Genomic DNA, 24,004 nt, shown 5'->3' with positions numbered 1-24,004 from the left:
CGAAAGTCCCAATAATACGATTGGAAACATATCAAAAGGTGCAAAGACCTGGTTTGGCAAGCTAGATGCACCTGACTTCCTTGGAAGTGTACAATTATTGGCCATCCTTGGAACTGCTCACCTGTCAGTAAGGAAATTGTTGTGTCTCTAAGCTACGGGGATTTGCTGAGACACAACAAACATTACCCAGTGGAACAACTGGAGAGAATCGAATTGAATAATAATAATAATAATAATAATAATAATAATAATAATAATAATAATAATAATAATAATAATAATAATAATAATATCTTCTCAGTTCTGTACTTGATTCTCAGTCACCAAGTATGGACTAACTATGGACCCTAATCCTAACCCTAAGTTTGGGAATATACATCCGCTGATGAAAGTGGCCAGATGCGGATATGGGCTACTTCGTCGCCCGCAATGAATGGAGGGCTATTTTTCATGATGGTCACCAGTCTGAAGCCAAGCTCAATAAAATCTGACCGCTTACATCGAGAGCTGCATTCAATTTTTCACGCTTTCACAATACAAGGATTTGATAGGTGTCGAACTTTTAAAATGCATTTTGATTAGTTTGTCTCTGTTTTCCGCGCTTGTGTTATGATATCGTATATTTTGACGTCTCCCTTTAAATGTGGCCATTAACATAGCGACAAACGTTTTATCTTAAGTTGTGCTATCTGAAAAAGAAACGAGACTTCCCCTCTCGTAGATTAGGACTTAATTAACGCATTTATGCTGTTATTGGTGACGACAAATTTAGCAGTGTTATTAAACATGACGGACGGTTAAATTGGGTGACACAAATAGATCTCTCTCTTAGAAAGTACGGGAGCTCTGATTGGTCAATTTAGATGACAGTCTGTTTGCTTTTGTTGCTTGGCCTGGAGATACAATGAATATAATATTATTCTTTGTTCTAAGATCTCCAGCTCCGTATTTTCACAGTTCAATTAATGGCACGAGTGCGCATAAAATTGAAGTGAAACATGAGTTTATTATTGAAGTGTGGGTTATAGACGAAAAGCAGAACTGATCCTCGCACCAATCTGGACAATTTTAAAAACAATAGTCTCTATTTATAGACACCTAGCCCGCATTTCAAAACTATACATTTCTTTCATCGAGTCCTTTTACGGAAACACATGAGCCCAACAAATTGACCTACGTGCAACTGTGTGGCTTCACATGACAGTTGGTAGAGCATTGCACTGACATCGGCCATGGGTCCGAATTTTTCAAGTGTCTATATAAATACCTCTTACTAACCTCGTTTTCTCGGTCCGTACTGTAAGTTACGGACCGAGTTTTTTCCCGTTGATTTATGGTCCGCGTGCTTCGCGCTTGGGCCATAAATCAACGGGAAAAAACGAGGATCCGTAACTTACAGTACGGACCGAGAAAACGAGGTTAGTAAGATATTTATTATATCTTTGAGGTTAACCGGCGCGCGGGCAAGGAAACTAGTCAAAGTTAAGCGGAAGGTTTAACTGCCACAAAGAATGCCGTGCCAAAATAGTTTGAAATAGTTGCTTGCAAGATTCAAACAGTTTTCAGTACAAATTTATGCAACAGAAATGACATGAAAAACTCGCTAGATGATGTTTTGTCGAAATTTTAAATTTTAGCGGGCTGTACAGCGGGCCGTACTGTAGAATACGGCCCGCTAATTTAGCCAATTACAGCGCGCGTACTATCTGAGAGATATAATAAGAAAGAATAATGCTTAAATTGTCCAGCTAAGTGCAAGGATCACTTCTCCCTTGAATAAATCAAGGTAGCCCTAGAACAAGGGTTTCTTGACAGTTTTGTAAAGTAGCGGACATATTTCTGAAAGCACCGGAAGGGACATTTTTTGGCGTCGCAAGGCGCCTTGTGAGCGCCGAAGGCGGGAGCTACCTAAGGGGGTCTAAGGGAAACCCCTCCTCCCCAGGAAATTACTAAAATAGAACAGTCAGCAACTCTGTTTCCACTGTTTCTGAAACCCAAGATTCAGTTTCCCAGGCAAGGCTGGAGTTCACTCAAATTATCTTTAAAAAGTAAGGTAAAAAATTATAAGAAATAAAACAAACCCCTCAAATATAATAAAAGTACCCGACACGGAACGGGAAACGACCGGACGAAACTTCCGGCCTCTGGTGTCCGGCCTCGAACGAAAACCCTGTAGAACTCGGCCAGTAAGAAGCAATCATTCGCTTGAATGTTTTGTTTCCCTAATGTAGATCATTCTCAACTAGAAGGGAAGCGAACTACGACATGGCTTGTTTCACTGCAAAATGATGATAAGAAATATGATGTTGTCTAAGAATCGCAGGCTTCAGTGTGCGCTAACAACTCCTCAATGCAGTGCAATAATACGGAATCATATTTTATCATATGACAGTGGAAAACAGTACAACATAATTCTCGGCGGATCAAAATTTCGAAGAACCGCAAAAGTTGTTGGTTTAGTAACAAGGATATTTATTTACAAAGAGTGCAAGGCGACGAATCACGCCTAAAAGAGATCATTCTAGCAATAAATCCATTGATAAACGAATCCCCAAAGAAACGATGAAATGTGCAAAACGAGTAAGTTCCTTTACAAACGTTTAGAATTGTTCACGCGAAAGGCAAGATACTTTCACCAGGTGAACCCAAGGCGCTTCATGCTATCAGCTGGGTGACCGTAAATCTTTGTATGGGCTCCTTGGGTGGTGCCATTGGAGTAATTAGGAAGTTGTACGCCTGTCCCATCATAAACAAGGTAACTCGGTCGTAGTCCCTGTTTGCCATCAAACTTTGGGCCTCGGCCACCCCCTGGCCCTTCTCGGGCGGCTTTGATAAGCGGATATGGGTTTCGCCCGTGTTCTTTGGCTTCTGAAATGACCTTGTTGGCATATTCTTGGAACTGCGTCTCTTCAGCGCGGAGCAACTCTCCGTTGCGATTGTCCAGTTCTAATTCAGAGGCTCGTTGTTGGTGTTGTCTCTCGGTTAATTTGTCCTGTTAACACGAAGACAGAAAGTCAATTGGGTGTCGGGCCACGGGTATTGTTGTTAACATTTTAATTTATGCATTTTAATTTATGCGGGTATTGTTGTAAACATTTTAATTCATGATCACATGATTCTGTGTTTATGTTATCCGACGCGTGGGAAAAATCTTCTTTCTGTCATCAAATCTGGAAAATAAATATGTGGAGTTGCATTTACGAAAGGTATTCCAGCCTGATGGAGCTAAACGATCGACACAGTGCAGACAACAGGGGAATATTTGTTCACGACTTTTGCCCCATTTTCAAATGCCATCATCTTCTCATCAATCAGTAAAGAATCACCACTGAATATTGAGGGTTTTCATCTGACGTCACGGAAGCCATGTTGGTTAACAGAACAATGCTGTAAAATGTCTTTTGGGAATTTGACTCAATTATTATGCAAAAACTTGTGGAACCATTTTCAATTGTTTTGTACACCAACATGGCCGTCTCATCACGTGGATGCAAACCAAGAATTGAAAGCGCATTTCATAATTAGCCATCACTAAAAATTTGAGCCCGACAAACCAGAAAATCTAAGTTGAGGACTGTTGCTCACAACGGACGATGCAACGGGTTCATTAGCATTTCTTTGCCACTCAATAATTCGACAGTTTTCGATCGCTAGTGTTCGATAATCTAACCACTAGCCGCTGATCCACCGCTAGCAACCTCCAATTCGGTGAATAGAGCGTTAATTCACATGACGTCACCGCGGCCATGTTGGTGTTCCAAGACAAAGAAATGGCGGCCATGATGGTGTACGTATACCAAACTAATCCTCCGGGAATTGAACTCTATTTTTATGCAAACACTTTCCTTTGTTTCAGTAATCCAATATGGCTGCTGGTCACATGAGTGAAAACGCTCCATAAATGTCAAATAACCAAAAAAATAACCATACACGTGCGTTTCAGGTGTAACTGTGCATTTCTCTAAGGCCCTTCCCTGCAAATCTGACACGTGAAACGGCCAGGGGACTGTTTCTTCAAAGTCCCGATAACTTTTCCGACCCGAAAAGCCAGTTACGAAATTGTCCTTCGGCTTTTGTTCATACGGTTGATCTTTGAAAATGTTTTCAAGATAACAAAAAGCAAAATGATACTGAAGTTTGTTGACTTAAAATCCCTCCCTTCTTAAGATACAGAGGGAATTATGACACTCGAAAAAGGCCCAAAAATTTTCGGGGCTTTCGAGAAACGGGCCCCATGTAGATCTCAAGCCGTCTATTTTGCTTTTTGATCGTACTGAACAATGTTCCTACGAATTCAGAGAGTAGGTAGTTCGGTTAATTTGTAGAAGTTGAATACGCTTGAACGATCACGACAAAGTTTGAAAAACGAAACGTTTTGATTTCTTGACATCTTCATTACGGTCACTGTATTAGATCTAAGGGTCTTAAGTGACTTATCCGCTTGGAAAGTGTTGTCCATCCTTCGAATAACTCAGTAGAGCACGGTGTCCACTTCCCGGGACTCTATAGGCCCGGGATGCAGTACGTTTCAATGAGCCGCGAAACGTGTGGAGCACTTTTCAAACCGTCCTTGCCTTTAGCAGTGTGAAAAGTGAGCTGTAAATAATCTCACATTTACATAATTACGAGCATGTAAAACTGTACTTACGGTCTGAGTCTTTTGGAATTCTTTTAATTTCTTGGCCTCAGTCAGTTGCTGTGTCCTCTTTTCTTCTTGTTTGAGGTGGTACTACATAAGAAAAAACAAGGTACAATGTACTCAAATAATTCTTGGTCTCTGCCTTATCAAAATGTCTTCCTTGCTCTTACGCAACACTGAGATTCTTATGCTTCAAAATAATGCACTTCTAAAATCAATGTGTATCGAGTCGTGCTGGTCGCCGCTTAACGCTGTCCACGAAATAAAACGCAAGCCTAATATCGTGTCAGGATTTGGGACGCGAACAGCAGAAAGAAATTGGCATCCTCGAAGCTAGACACCAACGTCGAAGTCCTCATTCATGCACACATTTGCTTCACTTTCACGGATGAGGTCACCCAACTTGACCACGCTCAGAGCGCCGACCTGAGACTACGCGTTGCCTACATCCTGAACTTTTTAACGTCCCACAGAGTTTTTACGCTAATAACGTTTCTAGAAACCAAATATACGAATTAAACAGTCCTTATCCGAGAGAACTACAAAAAGAAAGCTTTGGTTAAGCATCGCACCAGTCGCGCGGTTGATCGTGGTTTGGAACCACGGCTCCACACAAACACTGTGTAGTAGATAAATTATGAGGGATAGATCTATATGGGTGGTCACAATGGCTCGCTTTCGACTCGCTATTGTTAACGCCCATACAGATCGGACGCGAACATTTTATCGCACTCGAGAAATAAAACAATAAATTAAATACAGTAGAGATCTGTATCAAAAGTTAATGAGTACTAAATAGCTGAACAGGAGTCTGTATGAAAAGTTAATTTTACTGTTTACTTTCATCAATCACAGTTGATTTGTATTGGGGTTTACAGAGGAGTACATGCAACTCAAATAGTACCTGCTGATTGGTCATAGCTTTGATAAATAAATAATTAATTAATTTACATGAAAAAAGTAAAGAGGACAGTTCTTCTGCCTCTGCAATGTACATCTACGATTAATGAGACTTTCCAGTCTTCTCGGATATGGACTATAAACCGTAGACCCCGTTTAACAATCATTGTTCACAAACACCGTAGGGAATTAAAGATCCCACAGAATATTTACATTTAGCGGAGTGGTGCATAGAGCTTCCGGGGTGGTGGTCCGTACTTGCAGAGGGAACGCTATCAATTTGAGCTTTACTCTGTTGTTCAACCCTCAAGCTAAGCCAAACTAATAAGAGCGCTTTCCTTTTGTCCGAAGTGCCGGGCCAGACCCGTCAGGTTGCAAAGAAAATGCAAGAAATTGAAGGAACACTTCATGATCATTCCTCGATTTCTTCTGAAGGAGCATAGATCATCCCCAAAGTGTGTTAATTTAAAGGCTTTGTAGTGTTTTTCCTGCCAAATGCCCGGTCTAGCCAGTATGTTCTGTCAAAATACCCGACAAATGACCGCTCTGGATGTGAAACCCACAGCCCCCTACAAAACCCTTTCACACAGGAGTCTGACCTGGCACCCCACTAACTGCCCACTTGGTGGGCAACACATTAATTCCTCATGATCCTCGCTCGCCTGTCAAACATTTTCTCAAACCTCATTTCGAATGTTCAAGCACCTTGTTTGTATTTTGAGCAGTAAAGCCGAGAAAGCACGCGAGAAGACACGAAAAGAGTTTCCCGCGTGAAGATGCGTCACTCGAGTTTTCGCGACACTCAATAAGTTAAGCGCCCAATTTAAGTCTTGTTTTTTAACTTACCAGATTGTCAGATTCCACCCTGTTACGAAGTATTTCGCGATCTCTGCGAGCTTCTTCTTTGGCTAAGCGTTCGTTTTCCTTCATCTGCAAAATAGCAAAGGGGGGACAAAGGCAAAATTTTCAAAAAATTTTTTTTTGTTTTAGTCAAAATGTCACGAAGATAATTGGAAAGATAGCTTCGGACAAGGCAATCGGAAAAAATCCGAGTGTTTATCACAGTGTGGCTCAGTGAGCTTATTATCCTCCGATAACTAGTTCGAATGAAAAACAGCTGAGTTAACGGAGACACGTGGGTGCTCATGCAGTCATTGAACGAGTTTAATAATATTTAAAATACCCGCTTGATCGAGCCAATGAAATGACTGATAGAAATAAACAGAACAATTGAGCGATTTTACAGATTGAGAAGTTGAACCGGTACAACCCAAACTAAAGTTAAGGAGGTCTTTTAACATGCTTTCAAGTTATCATAAAGAAAAATGTCGGATTGTCTGTGACACCAGATTGTCTGTGGCACCCGAAGAGGGCCCGAAGAGGGCCCGAAGGGCTTCGGGGTTTTCGAGAAACGGGCCCCAGGACGGAAATTGAACCCGGAAAAGCCTGCGTTAATTGGGTGAATGACATGGGAACGCGGAAAACTAGTGCTCCGACAGTAATTCTTTTCGCTGACTCCTTTCTAGAGACTCGAGGCACAAATCTTCCAGTCATACTACTATGACGGAAAACAGTACATGAGAGTTGGAGATTATTGCAGTTGAGCACTGCTCTATACATTTATTTCATTCATCGAGTCCTTTCAAGGAACACACTAAACAAACAAATTGACCTGGCTCCCAACTGTGTCTTCGTAGCTAAGTTGGTGGAGCATTGCACCGCCATCGCAGAGGGCATGAGTTCGACAATTGCTTAAAATGTTCACTTGAGTGCGAGGAACACTTCATTCGCAAAAAAAAAAACCGCACTTCAACGTACATTCATTTCACTGAGCCCAACAAATTGACCTGCTCCCAACTGAGTGGCTTCATAGCTCAGTTGGTAGAGCACTGCACCGGCATCACAGAGGTTATGGGTTCCAATCCCTTTGATGCCACCTAGGGCCCGTTTCTCGAAAGTCCCGAAAACTTTTCGGGCCCGAAAAGCCATTTGTGAAACTGCCAACCGCTTATTTTGGAAAGCCGAGCTTTTAACATGTTTTTAAGGTAACAAAAAGAAAAATGACTGTGAAGTTTGACGACTTAAATCCTCTCCCTTTTTGAGATACAAAGGGAATTGTGATACTCGAAAATGGCCCGTAAAGTTTCGGGACTTTAATTTCGAGAAACGGGCCCCTGAACTCGTTGTTTGTATTTTGAGTCACCCTTGCGAGTTCGTCAAAATCCAGCACAACTCGTAAAAATACTCAGCGATACTACACACCAAAACATCTAGTAAGATATACCGTATATATATTTCACGATATAGAGCGGTTTTCAATTGAGTGTGGAAAGTAATAAGCAAATTGCTTTGGTTTTGCATTACTTCACTCAGTGATTGGTTGAAGGTTCTCGCGCTATGTTTTCAACCAATCAGAAGTGAAACCAAAACCAATCGTGGCTCACGCGTGCTCATTTTCCCGCGCTTTGTGTCGGCTACGTGTTATTACTTCGAGTTTTGATTGGTTCACTGGATCGTCTCCATCCTTTTTGATTGGCCAAAGCAATTACTTTGGTTCTGGTTTTACGACACTCCATTGAAACTCGCTCTATTCTAGATATATCATTCACTGAAAACAGTGTCAAATGGTGGCTTGTTTGCATTTACAACAAACGAGATGGTGCGTGTCCATCTTTCACCTGCTGCATAAACGCCTTTGTACGATTTTAAAAAAGGAGAAACCGGTCATTACAAGCAACGGATAGATAGAAGCAACGATGAACAAAACAAATAAATGAATCGACCGACAGCTCAAGTAACCTTACCATGCGGGTCCTGTGTTCGTGAATTTCCTTGTGCATTTTCATGTCTGAATCATGTTTTTCTCGTTCCTCTGCCTAGAAAGTTAAAAGGAAAAGCAAAATTGATAAGTCTTGATAAGATGATACGTATAGCTTAGTAGCACAAACACTTCCAACCGTCTACTTTCCATAGTCCACCGTAAAAACGATCAATCAGACCTGACCTTTGACATAAGATGAGGCGAATAATAGGCGTGGTCACAAAGGGAACTTTACCGTGGGAGATGACTCTTTCAAAACGGGAAAAAAGGCATTTAGTGATTGTGACTGATACTTCCCGAGATAATTTTCCGCGGTAAATATCCATGGATACGACAGAAATATCACACAAAGAACCAATGACAATTAGGATGGTAAAATCATGATGTAATGATGTTTCACTCCGCAAGAAGCAAGAGCCAGTCATGCATGTAGTATCATGTTACACAACATGCGTGCTTTAGCGGTTGATGACCACTTTTTCGCCATTTCGGTAATAAGTAAAATAAGTTGTTTTTAATCTGAACATTTCATCAGTATCTACAATAAACAGAACATTACATGGCCGCTTGGGGATACGAATTCTATCTACTGATGGTATCTCGCACTCGTTCGCTGCGCGCACTCGTGAGAGATACTGCTGGCACTCGAAGAGAAACTTCTTATCCACGCGCGCCGGCCATGTAATGTCCTCCATCTTTGTAATAATGTTTACCGAGCTGATTGGCTTTGGAGTCTGACTATGGACAGTGCTATTCTAGTGCATATGATATAAGCTTCGTCCCCAAAAATTCACAGACCGTAAGTTTCTATTAAGTTACTACGAAGTTTACGGTCAACCAATTAGGTGAAATCTCCCTCCACCTCCTTCCTCCCCCAGCCCCCAACAACACCACAACAATTATCTCGATCATTAGTGAGGTAAAGAACGGTTTACCACGTACATAAAGACAACATAACGAACGGGACACACCTCTCGTTTACTTTCCCTTTCTGCCACGGTCTTTGCTATTCTGTCGTCCTCGTCGTCAACTTGCTGTTGTCGTTGGTTTGCGAGCTTCTTTCTCATTCGCTCGGTGTGATCTTGGAAGGCACTGTTAACACAACAAAACATACCAGCTTACCACATTATTAAGGCGACTACTACTAGCTTAAGCCTTGTCCTCTCTACGACTCAACCAGTAACACAAGCAACATACGAAGAAGTACAAACTTGTCCTAATTTAGGGTCTTTTGTCCTAATGAAAGCAGACTACGAGCAGTTCCTCTTTCGCCGAATACTTAGTCGAGCACGACAAGAAGAGAGGAACAAAAAAAAAAAAAATGGCCGCGCGAAATCTGGACTCGAGCACGGCCATTTTGCGGGGCATTATGTTTTTCTCATGTCTGTCTTCTCACGCCGCGCTCGACTAACTTAGCGGCGAAAGAAGGGACTGCCCATAGTCCGATAGTGTAGGATGCTTATGATAGCCAGCTTGCGTGGTAAGTGACAACCAGCTCTTACGGTGTAAAATACCTTACTTCAGTTCAGGAAAAGCTTTAGGCAAGGGCAGTGTCTCACCTAATTACTACTATTTCAGTTAAAACTAGTAGTAATCTCAGATCATTAAAGTGCGTTCAACAATTGCTTTGGAAGCAAAGAAGAGTGTAGGGAAAAAAACAATATTTTTTTATACGTGCTCTATCGACCACTTATCTATTTTATCAAAGGTTTTTACAATTGGTTTTTGCAGTCAATCCTAGGTTTTACAAAATAGTCAATCCTGATATATAAAGGTCATTTCTGATAAGCATAGTTCAAAATCCAATTGGTGTCAAATCCAATCCAAGGTTCCAAGGAGGTAAACTTGGCACGAAGTGCGTTAAAGTCAAAAGCTCGCCGATTTAATGGTGTTTAAAGCAATAACCTTGCCTAGCCGGTCCGGTCTAGTTGCGGAAAGTTCTAAATGAAAGTTTTTCAAGCAAAAACGCTAGTAAAGATCGAGTGTCCTCTGTTCGATGCTTGCCATGCCACCACGGTCACCTGAGGTCGAGGCATTTTTTGCATAGCCAGTTCTACGAAAAATCGCTCAACGCAAGATAAAGAAATAATGCTAAATTTTCTTCACCAAGATCCACATTAGTGCGCTCATGGCATTATTCGGCGTGAGGAGCTTGACAAGTTTTTCCGGCTATGATGATTTTCTTGCCTTCTTCGAAAGATTTTTTTCTACAGTTACTCCATTAACCACCCCTCCCCCCTCCCACTTCGCTCATGGCATTATTCGGCGTGAGGAGCTTGACAAGTTTTTCCGGCTATGATGATTTTCTTGCCTTCTTCGAAAGGTTTTTTTCTACAGTTACTCCATTAACCACCCCTCCCCCCTCCCACTTCACAAATGTGAGTGATAAAAGAATCAAATTTCATTTGATCCACTTTATTTCGGCTCGATTTCATTTGCATTACACAGATTACTATTCTCATCCCAAAACAACTTTAGCATACCCACATTTTTGAACTGAGGTCCAGAGCACTTTGTTGGGGACACTTCAACTCAACTCAAACTTTACAAAAAAACTAAGAATAGATATTTTTCATGCAAGAGTAAATTGAAGAAAACGCCCTCGGAGAAGAGGAGAAAAATAACAACAGCTAATGTATCTTACAATTTTACCCACCAGTTTCGGTTAATATGGAAGTCAATCATGCTTTCCATACGAAATAAAAAAGGGAAAACAAAACAGCAAATATTTCAAAGTGTAGATCAGATTACTGTCGTCAAACACTTACTTAAATAATTCTGTTTCCTTTGATTTGCGCATCTTTGCCATTTTCTATGAAACAAAGAGAGTTTTAAAAATGAGAATTGATAAAAGCATTTACCAATGAGAACACACCTCTCACGTGACTCTTCATGTGTATTCTTGTAACAGTCCTTTTTGCCTTCCAGAGATGACGTTGGTGATGTTGAGGATGGTGGGGGAATCTCATTTTGATTTTGGTCTCACTTAGGGAGTTCTGGGGAAAACACCATTATATGTAGCCGTGAAGATCTCGTGAAGACATTTATATTAAAAATAAGGTCTTATTAGGGGTCAAAAGAAGCCTGGGCCAAGCCCAGATTGCTTTCCTTTAGGGGTTTAATTCAAAATTGCCAACGAGCATCCCTGCTCCTTCATTTGCAAAGTCACCACTTCACCACAGTTCTCTAACTTTTACCCATGAAAAGACATCATGAGTTCACCTTTTTAGCTTGAGCAAACTGTCGAATTTCTTCCTCTTCCTCTTCTATCTTTTTCTTTTCAAACTGTCGTCTGGCCTATTTAAAAAGAATTTAAGAGTACTGTAAGTTTGCATTCCAAGTCCTAATATCTCAAGTTGTAATATTAGTTGCTGGTAATACTAATTATGTAGTTGATCAGTTACATGCATTTCAACTCATGTTTAATTTCTGTTTTGTCTTTTTAGCACTATGCAAATTCCCTTGATTTAATACATCTTTATTATCAAAAAAGACAAGTACGGCAGCATTTTTTCCTTAGTGAACATGACTTCACCAGGAGTACGTACTCTAGCTGACACAGCTCTGGGAGTCGCTGGAGCAATTTGAAACAGTACCCTGCCTTATTGAGGAGTGCACCCCGAAGTGTAGCGCAAATAGATAATATTGTACCAGTTGAGAAGCAATACTTGGCAAACCATGGCCTTTGGTTGGTACTAAAATACCCACCTAAGTACTCACAACATGTCAGAGATCATGCACTAATTTTGGGTGACTTTCTCTTCTGGTACAATGTACGAAAAACTGGACATCTTTAAAACTAGAAAAACTTACTTCTTTGTCACCAAGTTGTCTCTTATGTTCTTCCATGATTGCTTCTTTTTCCTTAAATTAAAGCAAAAATGGAAAGAAAGTAAACAGACAATGAGCTCAGGTCTGAGAAAGTCCTACATCATACACTCCTCTCGCGGAAAATGATTGTGACAGCGAATTGACACGATAACGAACCTTTCTTCTCTGTTCTTCAATGGCTTGTTTAGCAGCCTCATACATTTCCACTTGCTGCTTAATATTGTTACCCTCTTCCACATCTGTTTGTTTAGCTTTCTTGCCTTCTTCAATATGATCAAGAATTCTACAAGTGAAATTAAACTATAAATCTGGGAGTGCACAAACAGCTTTCTATCATTTCTCAGTGCCATTCAAAAATGAAATGCAGAGAAACTTCCATGCTACTTTTTGAAAATGTTCCTTTGAGGATGTGCATATTAAATTTTTGATACAACATAGCCATAAGCATTTATTTTAATGTACCGCAAACAAACCATAATGCTGCATTTCTTTATTTTCTGCACGAAGGTGTTGTCATCGAGTCAATTGTACAGACTACAATGAAGACTGTTCTTGCAATTTCCTTAGCTTTGTTACGTGAGTGTGGGCAAAAAATCCTTTCTCTTACTTAACTTCTTCCAGTAGAAAACTTTGGACAGCCTTTTCAAAATCAAAGCGATTAATGCCTAGTCTTCAGTTAAGGAGAAAATAGAAAAGGGAAAGCCCCACCCCAACCTCTCCACCTCAGAGCAGCTTATACTTTAGACATCCAATGGAGAGCATAAAGATGGTCATGTTTTGTTTTAACTTACTGCAAGGTTTGGAAATCTGCAACAGCTCTCCTCTCATTGTACCTTCTCAAGGCTCGCTTCTGATCTTCCATTATGGCTTCCTCGCGTTGCTACAAGGAAAGACAATCACTTAAAACCAATGTTTTTTAAAGTGACACTGTCATAAAAATATTAACTTCTTTTTTTCTTCAGATTTTGAAAGCATGTTTGCTCAACACCTGACTGGCCAAAGTTTGAGCTTTGACTTTTATGCAAAGGCCGTTTACTTTGAGTGCAAGTTTAGGATTTCATGGTCCGCCATTACTCACATTCAAAACTGTCCGATTTTGACCTCAGTGGGTTGGGTCCAGGGAAAAGTGACATCACTTTCTCACTAGCTTAAAATTTCAGCGTGTAAATGCAGCTTATTATATTATATAGCTTTATGCCAAACAGGAGTTTAAAAGTCTGAATGCGCAAAACTCTCGTATTGCATATTAATTCAGCCGCGTACACACACACCCGCAAATGCTTACACCTAAAGCAGTTTCTCACATTGTGTTGAATGTCAAAATTGGGAGTGCATCTATTGTAAATGAGTTGTCTTGCATTTGGTTACCGTATTTAGCCGTGTATACTTTGACCTTGCGTCTATAAAGTGGCCCCCCACAATTTTCAAAACCTAAAAACTGATTTTTCTTCATTTTGGGCTAAAGGGCTGAAATTCAGATTGATAGAATTCTTCCTCGAAGTTAAAGTCATACACTCTATTTGTGAGAATTCTTTTGCAGTTGCAGTGGACAAAAAAGAAACCACTAGCTGTAAATGAAGTTTAAGCTCTTGAAACATGACATGCAATTAGCAATGACATGAGTACATTGTATTTTAGTTTTAAACTTGAGACGTTTTTGCTGTTTTCAAGTGAAAATTTAAAATCTTCCTTTTTTAAGGTAACCTTCCTTGACTATAGATTTGGTAGATGAAAAGAACACCAGAGAGTTTTGAACAATGGCTTCATAAAACTTTGTATTTTAGTTTTAAACTTGAGACGTTTTTGCTGTTTTCAAGTGAAAATTTAAAATCTTCCTTTTTTAAGGTAACCTTCCTTGACTATAGATTTGGTAGATGAAAAGAACACCAGAGAGTTTTGAACAATAATATGGCTTGATAAAACTTTGCCAGGTTACTAAAGTTACTGAGATCGTTGGATGAAGTCAAAATTAATTAAACATCGGTTCGCTCTACTATAAAATACCCTATATATCTACAAAGTTACAGATACGAAAGTCACTATAGTGGAAGTCTCAGGCATGTGCAGAGGTTTGTATTTAACCCACTTACATTTTATTTCTCCAAATTTCCTGTGGACAACCAAATGGCCAGCCAATTAAGCTCATCACACGCAAAATTTAATACAATGATCCGAACTTGTTTTGTAAAGTCAATTTTTAAGCAGATTTTAATGGCAATTATTGTTTTGCTAATTATTTGATAGTTCTAGTTCTACCAAACAAGCTCTATTATGTATGATTTGATCAAGTATAAGTCAAGGGCAATTTTTTGGGCCGATTTTTAGGTCATAAAATGTCGACTTCGATACACGAGTAAATATGCTATGTAATATTGGCTTGCATTTGGTTCTGTTCAATTTATGGCCAAAGTGTGAAGTGTGAGGACCATAAATTGAAGCTACACTCTTTGGTCTTTGAAGGGTACAGATGAATGCACGGAATTTAATACTGGTCAATATACTGGTCCATTCTTTAAGCCCTTCTCATAATAAAATTTTAGTAAACTTCTATTTTTCATCATCACCCTTTGCTGCAGTCGAAGAAGATGTTCCTCCCTAATCTTTTCAGCATCAAGCTTGCCGTTCTTCATTTCAATCTGGGCATCTCTTTCCTTAAGAACTTCTGTGAGAAGCAGAGCACCCTGGGAAACAGAAAAAGGAAATATGCCAATATACAAGTCTTGTTTTCTCAGTCAGTAAGCAGGAGTTTGAATAAAAGTGAGGTGGGAGTTAACCTTGCTTTTATACAAACTTTTTGCTTCTCTTACAATGTATATAAATTTAAGCTAGTTGGCATCAGGCATGATTCGTTATCACCTTTAAGAGAAAAGTGCTGAGGTTGGGTCCTTAACAAGGTTAATACCAGCCTCACTTTCACTGGCCAGGAAACTTTGCAAAACTATGAAATGGACTAACTTTAATTTTTTCTTCAGCCTTGCTGCCTTTCCCGTGTCTCCACAAAGGACGTTATTTTAACATAGTTCTTTTCCTTTCACTTTGTTATAGTTAATGCATGTTGTAAAGTTATCACATGAAGAAGTTTACATCTATTGGTTTTTTATCAACAATTCCCTTTTGGCTCTGTTAGAATTAATACACACAGGGATTATAGGTAGGAAAGTGTATATTTGAAGACTGCATGAGCGGGTTATAGCTGAATGCAAAAAGTCATCCTTGCACTTTCACTGTCTCCAGATCTTATGGACACAAGTGGTCATTTCTCCTATTACGTCAAGCAACTACTGTAGTTTATGTCTTTTCCTTTTATCGGTAATTTCATTCCATTAAGCCTTGAGGTCCTCGAGCTGTCCGAAAAATGCACCAACTTTTTGACATTAACAAACTACAGTAACTGTAACCCTCAAGTCTGCTGCCATCCTGAAAGCCCACTGCATAAACCCTATAAGGACACCATAGTAACAATGCTTAAAACGTCTACACTGGCGAAGTTTCCAGATGATGCAAGCTGGAGTTTGTCGTTAAATGGTCAATGATGTGAGTCTTAATACAACTGGCAAATCATCAGCAAAATCTTTGGCCGCTTCAGCTCTCAGTCAACCTCATCGGCCCCCTCATTTTGCCACCAATAAACTCAGCAGTAATTTCAATTGATCTTTAGGAATTTTACTTGCTCTTACATTAGCAAAGTCTGAGGAGAAATTGCAATCATGGCAATGAATTTGAAAGCTGCATTTTGCCTTTGGCGCCAACTGGAAAAGTTGTGAAGTTTCCGAATTAAGGTAATAGAAAACGACACAATACTATTCCCCAGCTTCTAGAACACTTTCCATTGTCAAAATCCTTGATGTTTCCCACCTTAAAGGCACTGTAAAGCTCAAACATGCCGGGTCAAAGAATACTTTCGCAGGCACAACTTGAGCCAAAAAATTAATGTATGCCTGCTCAATTTGTGCAGACGAGTTTCTGATTGGTGGAGATTTACAATGGCTCACCTCACCCTTCCAGCCGAGATTTTGAGAGTGAGTGCTGGCTCATTTCCCGAAACAACGGCTGGTAATCGAGCCTACAAGAGCACAGACTCTAGCCACTTCCATCATATGCGCACTCGAAATGAAGGTCCATTTTTGTAACCATTGTTTCAAATTTCTGAGCATGCACAGACGAGCCGGAAGTCAGTGATTTGCGGACTTACTGCCTTGGATGTAGCCAGAGTCTGTGTTCTTGGTGCTGACCAAAAGGAAAGCAGACTCTGGGGACAAGATTACATAGTAACCTACATGAAATGTCTTCACTCTGTCGGTTTGGTAATACTGAAGAGTCTTGGCTCGTTCAATGGCTTCCTTGCGTTTTTGTGCCTGGTGTTTAGCTTCTTCTTCATCAATCTTAACCCTTTCTTCCTACATTTTGTGAAGTAAAAATTGGGAAGAATGATAATAATTATGCATTATTTTACAACAATGGTATGATGTTTTTTTTTTGTATGAAGATAATTCCACCGGCAATAAACCAGGACATTCTTGAAATAAACTCTTATAAACTGATGGGGAATAGGATAGCTGCAGTTAAGTGAGAACACATTCAAGTCCTTCCACAAATATTTTCTGGTATCTCGATCAGAACTTTTTGTCCATCAGGCACTCTGAATCTCTAATCTCTAGCCAATATTAATTTTGATTAATATATATAATGGCTTCAAATCCATTTGAATGACTTATTAGCCTTGAAGGATTATTGAGTGTGACTACTAAATGCTATAAAATAGTTTCTTCCATTCTTCTCTATCCGCCATGATTTTGTTTTGGTTCTTCAATGCTGAGTTTAGCATCAACTCTCATTTGATCAAGATTATGTTTTGATGTGATTGACATTCTCCTTCAATTATTAGTCAAAGTGCACATGACTCGAAAGTTCACCATCATTTTTTATTTCATATCCTAAGTTAAAATTTAGGCTTTGCTTGATATGATTTTGTTATTTGAATCTTCCTACAAATGTCCTAAGTGAGTTTTTTCGCAGCACAAACTTAGGCATTTCGGCCAAAAAAATTGTGACACACGCAGGGCCAAAGATGTGTTCATGACGTCATCAGTTGTGTTAGACTGCAGTAGGAAATATCAACAACAAGACAAATAGGAGAGTCTGCGGAAAATATTGTGTTGGTGGGGGCCCCAAGCTTAAGTCATTTGCAAATTAAAAATCCCTGTCTGACCCCAGGTATATCAATGCATCCTTTTCCTACAAAGGGGGATTTAAGAAAGAAATGGATGAAATTTGTCCAAAAACACTGGCCCGGTTTCAAACTTACAAAGACTTTGATCCAGTGCTGTGTTTTGCACGAATAGAAGGGTCAAACTAGCTGATGAGTCTGGGGTCCGAAGATTGAACGAAACGATTTCCCAACCACAAACATAGCAAAAAGAAAGGAAGATTAACCAGCAATTGCCACAGATCAAGAGCGAAGGAAGGTGCAGTGTGAATTGATATGCTCACACAGGTGAGACGATGCTCTTGATCGACCACTTCATTCCATGCCATATTCCAAGTCAGATCCTTCCACTTCTACAATGACGATGAATAACAACTTCCTCAATGTTGTTTGGAAGACGGATATTAATTACATGCACTTAATGCCTTCACGGAGGAGGAGAACTGTAATCTGGAAACCGAGAACTGAAAATACAAGTGATGGGCTCTAGAGTGATGTGAACATACCACAAGATTTCACCTGACGTGGATTTCTCGCCAACTTGTTATTCTTTGTTAAAATTATAACCTAACTACATCTGCCAGTAGAGAAGATCACAGATTTTTACTCTATATGGTTGTGGGTGCTCTTGCCGCTTTAAATCATAAAATGTAGGAGTAAAATAAGCTCACAACCGCACTGAATCTTCTCACAAGTTGCATATATATATTTACACAACGGATGACATCAAATTCAACTCGATCCCAGGCCTTTGTGTCACATTTTCCTTAAAAATACACGAGGTTTCTTCGCATTTTAGATATGTTCTCAGAACAGAAATTAAATTGTTTTTGGAACAAAAATGCTTCTTAGACCATTACAGTGAGGATTTTAAAACTTCAAAATCAGTTCAGCTAATTTTTTAAAACTAATCTTTAATTTTTGTCTAATTAAAACCCATAATTTGGTACCCCTTACGGGTGAAAAAGATTCATGCCACGCCCAGAAGACAGCATCGTGGTACCTCTTAGGGGTTCTTTTCAAAATTTCTGATGGGCACTTAACCCCGTCCTTTTTATATGGGAGCTAGTCCTCCCCCGGGATATAATTATGTAAAGCTCAGAACTGAAAAAACAGGGTACTGTAACTTACAACACAGGACTTGTGCACTCGGCTACTTATAAAGACGTATTTTATATCAATAAAACAGGCCTCCAACCTCTTCCTTCTCCTCTCTTATTTGTCTAGCTTGCAGTTTCTTTAGGCGCTGTCCCTACAAAGTACATGCAGGTAAACCAATAAGTTTTAGAAAGTGATATTCTCCATGACTTCAGAGTTTTACTAGGTACAGTGTGCCATCAAAATGTGACAGCTCTTCAAATTCTAAAAAATAGGGAGTTAACATTTCCAGCATCCTTGCGAGGTGAGCACAAAAGATGTAACGACCCACACAAATTAGGAAGATTTCTGCCATCCTAAGGGGAGAAGGGTGGATACTAGAAAACGAATCAATCCCAGCCAAAAGCACATGTACAAACATTCATTGCGCTTTAAGCTTAATAGCCAAGATTAGAGTAGGCTTTCGCTTGATTTTAAATTTAGCCCTTTTACTCTTTGATCTAGATAAAATGAAAAAAGCATTAAAACCGAACCTCTATCGTGTTTTCCCAATGTTTGACGGTATCTTTAGACAGAGAGTGAAGTTCCTTTCTCTCTTTCATCTTCGCTTCTAATCGCATTTTTTCCTCGTTGTAGCCCGATAGATTGTTCTGAATTCGTCTCCACACGTCAGGCTGAAGGACAGTTACCTACGTTCAGGGCAAAAATTCTTGGTTAGGATATATCCACAAGAATATGAGAACATTAATGGAATAAGAAAGCGTGAAAGAAAAACAGTAAGCTTACAGGTTAAATAACAAGTCAATATTACCTCTCGCGGATCTACCCCTTGAGGAATGACACTCAGTACATTGCCGTTCATTTCTACGAAACCAAGATAAATCTTATTCGTTAAAATCTGGAAATCGCACCGAATCTATGCGCTTGAAGCAAGAAATTACCTCTGGTTTTCCCCTCTCTTCGGCCGTGCATGATTCTCGACGCCATCTTTCTGGTCGATTTTGCTGTTGCTGAGGCAACGCGAATGATGACAACAAATGGAGTGGAGGAAGACTGGGGTAATCCAATGCTAACAAGACGTCCTACAGCCGTTAACAAAGGAAACCGTTATTTGGCGATTATCTTACAACAGACTTAATAATCAAAGGAAAACTGTGAAGAAGTTGTGGATACATTGCTTACAAAATGGGAGTTCTGTTGAGATCAGTTGCTTTCTGATCTTGTTAGGAAGCAATCACAAACAATTCGTCTTTGATTTTTATCTAAAAAGAACGCGTTATCATTGGCTGCCAACACCAGGTCATTTTCAAATATTTGAAGGGTCCTCAACTCTGTAAACAGCTACGAAAGCCTCAGTTTGCAATAAGTAAAAGCAAGGATTGCTTCCAAAACTTTTCAACCTTTCCCAATCTGGAACGGATCATGAAACATGCTGTGTTTAGTTGCATTTTATAGATGCAAAACAGCCAGGTGAAAATAATCGCCAACCGGTGTTCTGGGCAACCTTTTTATTTTTTACTAGGTTGTTAAATGCCTATGAAAGTATCAGAGGATAACCATTTTGCTATGAACGAATAAATTGCACTCTTCAGCTTGTACGTTTTGTTTTTTCCCATTTCAGATAGACCACATGATGTTACTCTGGAGAACAGTTTCTTTCAAATGTCGTCTTACGTACACGCATATTTACGAATAACTTTTAAAATAACAAAAAGAGAATTCCCTCGAGAACATTACGGGGTCTGCAATGGGAAAACGTGCAAACTAAAGAGGTCAATTCGTGTTTGATTCTTATCGTAAAGGAATGCTTCACTGTTCAACTGCAAGGTGATACCGAAAATAACTGGATATTTCTCAACTACCCAAAAACTATGTCGAAATTTTGCTTTCTGCGCATGCCAAACTTTGCAAGCGCTTATTTTGCACCTGGCTGAAAAGGCCGCGGAGTGTAAAACCTGGAAACGGGTTTGTAGGGAGGTTTAGCTCTTAAACAGCACGACAGTGACCAAAAAACCCCTCAACTAGCTTCAAAACGTGTTTTTCGGCCAAATCTCTAGTAGCCAAAGGGTTAATACGTATTTTACGAATGCGCATGCGTTCTGTACTAACTTTGCTTACTGCTTACCACATGAACAAGAACAAGGAAAAAAATTCAGAACTATAGACTATCCTTAGTTTTTATTACACTAATCGAGGAGCTGCCGTAGTCAAGGGGTTAATCACGCATGGCTCAGGGACCGATTAATCTCTCCCTCTTTGGATCGAAAGTAGCACGGGGGACCCCAAACAGAGTTTTTGCAATTTTTTTTTTAATTATTTTTTTTCCACTCAAAAAATGTTTAGAAACGAAGGGTACTGTACAAATCAACGGTAAAAAAGAGCAACGGCGATTACAGGCCGTTGAACGGTCATTTACCAATCGAAGGATCATGTGCTTATACATATCTTAGAAATGCGCATGCGTTTTGTACGTACTTAGGTGTGATTAGTAGTGTGCTTACCACATGTTGAAATGCAACGAAAAAATGCCAAACTATAGACCATCCTTTTTTAACATATGTTCTAACAGAGGAGCTGCTCCATTACCCACCTACCTTTCTGAGCACCTGATTCTAAGATGATGAAAGGTTTGTCAGAAACTCTTCCTACCAAAATAAAACCTACCAAATGCCCAGCAAGTTGTAAAAAAAAGAAAGACAAAATGAGGCAAGGAAAGCGAAAAGAGAGGGAAGGAGAGAAAGCGAAAAGTGAAAGTCGAAAGTGTTGTGCTACTTTTAAACCCAAAAACTATGTCGGGGGACCCCAAACAGAGTTTTCGTTTTTTTTTTGTTTTTTTGTTTTTTTTTTTTCAGTGAAAAAATGTTTAGAAACGAATTTTGCTATAAAAGTCAACGATAAAAAACAGGAACGGCGATTATAGAACGTTCAACGGCTATTTACAAATTGAAGGATCATGTGTTTTTATATATCTTACAAATGCGCATGCGTTCTGTGCGTACTATGGTGTGATTAGTAATGTGCTTACCACATGTCGAAATGCAAGGAAGAAATTAAAACCTATAGACCATCCTTGGCTTAATGATTCAAGCCATGCCTAGAATTCTTCAATTTTTGCTGGGAGACCTTCATATTTGGATTGCAGCATGGATACCTTTTTCTTTTTGGAGTGTGGTTTTCCATGTTTGGATGTGTGGTAAGAGTCTTTCTGGTGCTGTACTTTTCTTTGTCTTCCGGTTTTTTCTTTTCGGTGACCCTCCGGGGACTTATGCTCCGCATTCAGCGGTAACCCGGGGTAAGCCGAGTCTTTTTCGTTTTTTAGTTTTCCTCACTTTTAGGGCTCTTTTGAGCCCACATTTTTTTTTGCTGGACACTTCATTTAGTCCATTTTTGAAGTGTTCGATTTGGTTTTTCTTGCTGTTATTTGGTTTTTTTGTGTGGTTTTTGCTTCTTGGTTTCTCCGTAGTTGTTTAAGGGGTTTCCTTGGTGTTTAGTTGTAACGGTTCCTTAGCGTGAGATTAATTTAGCGTGCTGTTAGGTTGTTTAAATATTTGCTTAGTCTTTTGACGAATCTTTCCTGTATTACTTAGTTATTAATTGGTGTGGAATCTCATTGATAAAGTCTTTGAATAGTTACTCCTTCAGTGAGTGACTGCTTAGTAAGAATTAATATTGAATTTATCTTTCTTATTAGTAGTAACTCAATTGTGGTTCATATGATATCTTAATAATTTGTGAGATAGTATCTAGAAAACTAGTGTGATATATAAACCGGACAATATTTATTTATCTTAGCCCTTTTGCAGCTGCTTAAGGTTTAATCATAAAAGTTTACTGTTTACTGGGACTTCCCATGCCGGGGTTGCTGGCATCATTGCTAACTTCCTGGCTGGCCTGGTGGATTCGATCCAGGTCTGCCTAGGGGGTATCCGTGGTGAAAATCTTTGAAGGATCTTTAAGGATCTGCAAGGATCTTTACGAGGATCTTTGTGAGGATCTTTGCCAAGATCTTTAAAGATCCTGGACAAGGTCTTTATGGATCCTGAAGGATCGTTAAGGATCTTAAAACTTCTTGCCAGGATCCTTAAGGATCTTGCCAAGGATCTTGATGGATCTTGAAGGATCTTCAAGGATCTTCAAGGATCTTCAAGGATCTTCAAGGATGATCTTGCCAAGATCTTCAAAGGATCTTGACAAGATCTTTGCAAGATCCTCTAAGATCTCAATAAGATCCTTGAGGATCTTTAAGGATCTTCAAAGTTCTTGTAAAGATCCTTTAAGAGCTTTGAAAGATTCTTTTATTGTCAAGATCTTTAAAGACTTTTGTAAGACTTTGCAAGATCTTCAAAGATCTCTGCAGTAACTTCAAAGATCTTGCCAAGATCTTCAAAGTTCTTGTTCAGATCTTTAAAGATCTTTGCAAGATCTTTGCAAGATCGACCTCTGCAGGAACTTTAAAGATCCTCAAAGATCTTGACAAGATCTTCATAGTTCTTGTTCAGATCTTTCCAAGATCTTTGCAAAATCTTCAAAGATCTCTGCAGGAACTTTAAAGATGCTCGAAGATCTTGACAAGATCTTCATAGTTCTTGTTCAGATCGTTGAAGATCTTTGCAAGAATTTTAAAGGTCTTAAAAATCTTATCAAGGATCTTTGATGATCTTGATCATTAAATGAATTTTGAAAGTTCTGCAGGGACAATTTGGAAAGGATCTTGCTAAGATCAAAATGTTTGTCAAAATTGTTCAGATCTTTTACACACAAGTTTCTAAATTTTGTGATCACCAGATTTCAGGGGAAAGTCCTAACATTAGGTGTTTAACCCTTTAAGCCCCGAGGGGTTCCCCATTGACGAGTAAAATCGTCTGGCGTTAGACAGAGTAAAATCTATAAGTGCCATTTGGCACTCTCGGGGCTGAAGGTAAACAGATTCCCCACAATCGTTGCAAACCAAAACATGTTACCTGTAACAGTATACTTTATTTCTGTAAGTTATAATTCTTACAAAAATGTTTAGAAGTTATCAAAATTCTCTTCATACTATTTTGAGAGTGATTGTTCTCTATGAAGTTCATTCCTCAGTTCAAAAAGCTATCATGCAGCAATGGCTGGTGTACATCATAGCCAGTTGATTTAAGTTTATGTGAATTATAAAAGACAAGTCAATCATCTATGGGAAAAAATTCCATGATCACATTAATTCAAGGAAAGACAGTCAAGTACCTGTTACTGTACTCAGTATTCCAAGGATATTACACTCTTGTTACTCAATTGATTTTAACATTATTCAAGTATATTAATAAACTTTGTCTTTATGTGATTATTAGAGGGTGCTAGTATCTTCAAATTTGAAATAAATGAAAATGTCAAACAACTGTACTGGACAAATAGGCTGGTTACCTAAAATTATTACTGTAAAATAAAATAACACCCGATTTATAAATAAAGTACCTAAAGCAATATTACAAAACTTTATGCTGAATAATAGCCCTTATGTATTACAATTCACCAA

General features: G+C 39.3%; 1 protein-coding gene across 1 annotated transcript; it reads right to left on the bottom strand.

Annotated features, from left to right (window-relative positions):
- Nucleotides 1–2,000: 2,000 nt before the first annotated feature.
- On the bottom strand, nucleotides 2,001–19,501 carry LOC138046713 (cilia- and flagella- associated protein 210-like). The gene is made up of 16 exons (XM_068893309.1): nucleotides 19,437–19,501; nucleotides 19,307–19,359; nucleotides 19,029–19,184; nucleotides 18,596–18,649; nucleotides 16,469–16,588; nucleotides 14,756–14,872; nucleotides 12,983–13,071; nucleotides 12,348–12,474; nucleotides 12,174–12,224; nucleotides 11,583–11,657; nucleotides 11,129–11,172; nucleotides 9,332–9,452; nucleotides 8,344–8,415; nucleotides 6,386–6,469; nucleotides 4,649–4,729; nucleotides 2,001–2,992 (listed from the first exon to the last, which is right to left on the bottom strand). The coding sequence occupies exons 1-16, from the start codon at nucleotides 19,480–19,482 to the stop codon at nucleotides 2,633–2,635; spliced, it is 1,650 nt and encodes a 549-aa protein (XP_068749410.1). The 5' UTR covers nucleotides 19,483–19,501; the 3' UTR covers nucleotides 2,001–2,632.
- Nucleotides 19,502–24,004: the final 4,503 nt, after the last annotated feature.

This window comes from Montipora capricornis, chromosome 1, assembly GCF_036669925.1.
Source record: "Montipora capricornis isolate CH-2021 chromosome 1, ASM3666992v2, whole genome shotgun sequence".
In the NCBI taxonomy this organism is placed as follows: domain Eukaryota; kingdom Metazoa; phylum Cnidaria; class Anthozoa; order Scleractinia; family Acroporidae; genus Montipora; species Montipora capricornis.
Note: the sequence above shows the minus strand (reverse complement) of the source record. Positions and strands in the feature narration are given on the sequence as shown.

Coding starts and splice junctions, on each gene's coding strand:
- LOC138046713 (XM_068893309.1), bottom strand. CDS start 19,482: ATGGCGTCGAGAATCATGCACGGCCGAAGAGAGGGGAAAACCAGAG. Junction 19,360..19,436: donor AAGAGAGGGGAAAACCAGAG/GTAATTTCTTGC, acceptor TTGGTTTCGTAG/AAATGAACGGCAATGTACTG. Junction 11,658..12,173: donor GACAACTTGGTGACAAAGAA/GTAAGTTTTTCT, acceptor CTTTTTAAATAG/GCCAGACGACAGTTTGAAAA.